The following is a 5,285-nucleotide window of genomic DNA, read 5'->3' on the forward strand; positions in this document are numbered from 1 at the left end:
AACAAGAGGAGCTCTGACTGAGCTGTTAATGGTTCATGTTTACTTGTGATAGAAAGGCTTACTTTGGTTTGGGTTTGGAATCATCTGTCAGGTGGAAAAAAATAAAAATCAAAGTGCAGTCAACATAAGAACACGACAGATTCATGCTTTTAAATCTTTGACTAAAGTCTTAATTTCAGTTTCACACAAACACAAAAACATCAACCTGAAGAAAATGTTTGTTTTATTTTGTTGAGAAAAATTCAGAGCTGATGCCTTAAACTGAAGAGAATGGATCAACAAACACAGACAATGTTCATTCTGAGATATTCAGAGAACTCTTCTGGATTCTGTTCATAACACTAAATCAATATTATGACAAAGTATGTCAAATGTAATGAAAGACAGGAGTGTTGTGCACGGTCTGCAGACTTTTCATATACAACATCAAAGTTTGTCATAAAACGAGAAGCATGTGTACAAGTTCTGTGAAATACGTGCATAAGAAGAGGATTTAATCTCTGTACGTCATAAGCTGTGTAACATGAAGCAGTAAGTGCGTTGTTAAGGCGGGCAGGAAGTCTGAATGTTAACAGAAGACCTCAGTGATGAACAGTACCTTCATCTGCAGCAGGAGACTCTGCAACAAAGAACATGAGGACACGTTAGCAGGCAGGAAACAAGATGCTTGACTTTGTTTGTCACTGCCTCTGCACTCAGCTCTTTTATCTGTTTTTAACGGTTGGATATGAACTATTTCCTCGCCCATCAGGAGAAGAAATGGAAAGTCTAAACAGGCTCTTTATGACTTGTCATGCAGGGTTGATGTAAGCGCTTTCAGGTTCCAAACCATGAAAACATAGAAAAAGGTAGAAGCAGTTTAACAAGTATGATCAAAATAAATCAAATAGAAAGATATTTACACACTTTATGAATTCATCCTCCACAGAGAGCTGAAAAGATTGAAAGCCACCGTTTCTTTTTCCTTCAAATATTTCAGTACTGAGGTCGTCCTGCCACAACAGAACACGCTCTCACACTACAGGATGCAAAAAAAGATGTGCAGATATTTGGACACACCGTGCAAGAAAGTTTAAACAGAAAGAGTTGGTTACCTTCCTCTGCAGGCTCTGCAAGGAACACAAGAGACAGTCAAAATGTAAAGGAGAAAACAGACAAACACTTAAAGATTGTAAACATGGATATAAACTATCAATGCTGGATGTTCAGACTGAGCATGTGCAGATTTTTAAACCTCTATAGATTCATATGTAGATGTATATGTGTGTAAAAATCCCTGAATCAGTCTGTAAACTAATCAAAGCACACTGTTCAATAAAAAAAAAGCTGAAATGATAAAGTCATCACATAATAAAGGTCTACTAAATGGTCTGAACACCAAGGTCTTCACCATAGCTCTGCCCGTGGCTTGCAGAGGGCTAGCCAATCAGAGCAGAAAGGAGCCTTAAAGAAACAGCCGCTATAACAAAGTGTTTCAGACTGAGGCTAAAATATGTGTTTTCTACAACACCAGAAAGAAAATAATGGGTTGGGATAGGATAGTTAAATGTGCTGAGAAGAATCTGTTTAAACTGGACTGCAGCGTCCCTTTTTGGCCCAGAGTTTCACGCACACTGTCATGAAGACGTGACTCTTAACAAGGCTTGTGTTTGTTTTGGAATTGAATGGAGATCAGATCTTCTTTTTAACTCTTCTTTTCTTTGTTAGAGACAACTTTTTACCAACACAACAAGGTAAGGTGTTTTTCAACAGTTATATAGCACTGTTGTCTGAAATGTGACAACAAGCAAGCTTTGTTAGTTTGTACCATAGTTTAGTAGACGTCTATATGTAGGACGACTTTGCTTTCTTATAGCCCACGTTTAAACCTTAAGCAAAACATTTAGCCTTTAACCCTTGTTTTAGCCTTTAGCTTGTGTTTTAGCCTTTAGCTCATGCTCTATCTCTCTCCTGTTTCTCTTTCTTCTGCTCTTCTGACCTTTTCCTGTCTTACAGTTAGGCTCCAGTGTCCACCATCAGTACAAAATCAGTCACAGAAATCGTTTTCAGCAGAGAAAAACACAGATCTCTTTTCTCACTGCTAAACTTCATCAGCCAGCGTGGTGTTGTCATAGAGACTTAGACGTGCTGTAAATCAATCAATCAGTCTTTATTTGTATAGCGCCAAATCATAAAAAACGTTATCTCACACTTTACAAAAACATTTACAGGTCTAGACCTGTAAATGTTAATAAAATTTTATTAGCAGAAACCCAACATCAAGACAAGATAAAGGGTCTTATCTTATCTTAATCCACCATGAGTACAGGACTTTGCAACATTTAGCAAGTTACAATGGCAAGGAAAAACTTCTTTTTAACGGGCAGAAACCTCGGACAGAACCAGATTCATGTTAGACAGACATCTGAGGAGACTGTGTTGGGGTTAGAGAGAGACATCAATCAATCTGGTCCTGCTCGACCTAATCAGGATGATGATACGTTGCATTAACGAATAACCTATATTGCTGCAGATAATCTCATTTTAAAGAGTAGATTATGATTAGGAAAAAAAAAGCACCATACCCTGCTTTAATGTTAATGGTTTGAATTTGCTGCAAAATATCAGTCACCTTGGAGATTGTCAAAAATATAAACAGGATCATATAAAATAAGGTTTAGAATGTGAAAATTCTGTTGACTACTCATGAAGTTATATATCCATCAGAGAATAATTTACCTTCTTCTGCAGGAGGAGGCTCTGATGTGGGAAAAAAAAGAAAATATGATCATTAGATAATAAAAAGTAACAATACATGCACAAATCTCCCAGAAAATGAAACGTCAAAAAGCTGAACAATTTATGATAGCTTGTCTTTTAAATTGTGACGAAATTGTCCAATTATGAGTCCTGAAATGTCAATATTCTGTCAGCAGAACGAGGCTCTCTCTGCTGTGAGATTTTCTCCGCTCTCATTTTCTCTGAGTGGATGTCACTATTTTTTTGGAAAGTGGAGGTCCAATTTTGAAATATTCATCCCGTATTAACTCAGCAGGCAGCTCCTTGGCAGGAGTGAATGTTAAAGTTAGAGAAAGCAAACATTGATTTATGGAAATAAATGGGGCTGAAATGATGTGGGCTGAAAAATACAACGACTAAAAAAAGAGACGAGTTTGTCCTCAGTGTTTGTGATATTTATATGAAATTGGTATGGATAAAATATTTATGATGCTTTGATTAAATTATATTAGATTCAGCTCTTCTCTCTATAATTATGATCTGATTTTAAAAACAGAGATAGCATGACTCCTGTTCAAGATGGATTACCTTCTACTTCAGGTGCAGCTTCTTCTACAAAACAAGAACAAAACAAGGATTATAGAGCCAGTTTTTGTGCTGTTGTTGGCCCAAAACTGACAAAAGAAGAAACAGAACACTGCACACAACAATAATATGTCCAAAGCATGTTGGAAAAAAGTGAAGCTCTGATATTTAATGACAAAAAGAAGTCGTACAAACCGTCTGCGGCTGCTGTCTCCATGTCTGAGTGAGCAAAATAAGGATTAGTGGATCAATGAGAGTGTAGCAAACAGCTCGGGGCTGGGATTTGGTCAAACTCTGAGCACTGTGATTTTTTCTCCTGGGATGTGCTGAAATCATTGCTGCTGTCTGACATTCTGAACAAAGCTAAAAACTGTGAATGATCGTGGATCAAAAACTGAGCCCTACAGCTATTTGTCACATTTTCAAAATCAGAGTTAAAAACTCATCCCAGACCAGAAAAACAGAAATAACTCGATATACCCAGATTTTTATTACAAATAAGTGAAGTCACTGTGATCTGAATGTGAAGTCTGAAGGAAAGACACTCAAAATAATTAGATATGAAAGTAAATCATCATTCTTCAGCACCAGTCTAAATCCTTCTCAGCTTGTTAGCCATGTGTCACTGTATGTGGGGTCAGTCTAAGGCGACTTTAAGAGCTGGCATTCTGATTTTCCATCTTTAACTCAGTTATTTGGCCACACCGTGCAAGAAAAAGTTTAATAACAAGAGATAGTTTGTTACCTTCTCCTTCAGCTTCTGCAAGAACTGCATCAGAGACAATCAAAACATAAAAAGAGTAAGTCAAAGAGGGGTATTCTACTTCCCCCATATCCTAAACATAGGTACCAATCCTGGATGTTCAGACTAAAGCCCGTTCCCACTAAGCCTGGTTAGGTCAGTTCATCTTGGTATGGCCCGCATTTTGTTTTGTTTCCTTTGACTGAAACCAGGACAGGTCCCAAGATTACTGACCCAAACCGTCCCACTTTTTAGTACCCTTCTGTTAGGGTGCCAGACATACCGACCCAACCCAAAAAGGTGGAGCTAGAAACAGTTCAGTCCTTTGATTGTTTGAAAGAATCATCACTTCCTGTTCAACAGCGGTTATAAAGAACAACATGTAACCCTGCCGTGTTTAATTTTCCAGTCGACTTGGTGAAGAGAACTTTCTTTGTGTTTGGAAATGGCGTCACCAAACAGTGTAAAACCAAACTGTGTCACGTTTTTCTTCTTCATTGGTTTTATAAGTGGGGCACACTGTGTTGCGCTGCTACGCCGTCATGCTATCACTTAGCTGACATGGCTATTAGCATCCAGCCTACACGCCGCCTACCAAGAAGGACACGGTTGGCTTTGGAAATGAAAAAATAGGATCAGACTTTACTGATCCGACCTGTTCCAAACCATACTGATCCACACCGGACTGACTGGTGGAAATGGGGCTTATACGTGCAGATTTTCTTTGACTATTTTACTTTGATCATGAATAATTAAGACGAAGAGCCTGATCCACTTCAGGTTTGTGTGTATAAAAACATGCAAACTTGATAGTGTGCACAAAGCTGACTTATTTGTGCACCAAGGATTGCATCTGTCAAATGAGCAAAATAGCATGTGCAATGTGATTGATAAACCTAATACTGTTAGTGGTTGCTGTTTTTGCATCAACATTTTACATGTTAGAAAGGCAGGCGCAAACTGGCACAGTGTCACGCACAAACGGCTGTGGCCGTTGTGGCAAGAAGGAGGCAGAGATGCAATGACAGATGAGGGAGGGAGAAACATATTTTGACTGTGAGAAGTAAAAATAGTATAACATATCGTTAATCCAGCATTGCCATTTTTGAGCTGCTGGTGGAGGGCGTGCGCCACTTAGGACACAGCTCTCACCTCCTGTAACCCATCCCTCTGATTGCTCCAACTCTATGGTTTCAAACTTCATTTTTTTCTACAGCCTCTTTGTTCTCCCAAACTCTCC

The 5,285-nt window shown here is 38.6% G+C and overlaps 1 protein-coding gene across 1 annotated transcript in view; it reads right to left on the reverse strand.

The window, feature by feature from the left end:
* LOC141810946 (troponin T, cardiac muscle-like) overlaps positions 1 to 3,520 on the reverse strand; it is an 18,002-nt gene extending 14,482 nt beyond the window's left edge. The window contains exons 1-6 of the mRNA XM_074698811.1: positions 3,499 to 3,520; positions 3,307 to 3,330; positions 2,719 to 2,739; positions 1,095 to 1,109; positions 599 to 619; positions 63 to 84 (exon numbers count right to left, since the gene is read on the reverse strand). Coding sequence (XP_074554912.1) covers positions 63 to 84; positions 599 to 619; positions 1,095 to 1,109; positions 2,719 to 2,739; positions 3,307 to 3,330; positions 3,499 to 3,520 — 125 coding nt within the window. The remainder of the gene's footprint in view (positions 1 to 62; positions 85 to 598; positions 620 to 1,094; positions 1,110 to 2,718; positions 2,740 to 3,306; positions 3,331 to 3,498) is intronic.
* Positions 3,521 to 5,285: the final 1,765 nt, after the last annotated feature.

Source organism: Halichoeres trimaculatus, unplaced genomic scaffold (genome assembly GCF_033239565.1).
Source record: "Halichoeres trimaculatus isolate MK-OKI-2021-1 unplaced genomic scaffold, fHalTri1.1 fHalTri1_scaffold_21, whole genome shotgun sequence".
NCBI classification, from domain to species: Eukaryota; Metazoa; Chordata; class Actinopteri; order Labriformes; family Labridae; genus Halichoeres; species Halichoeres trimaculatus.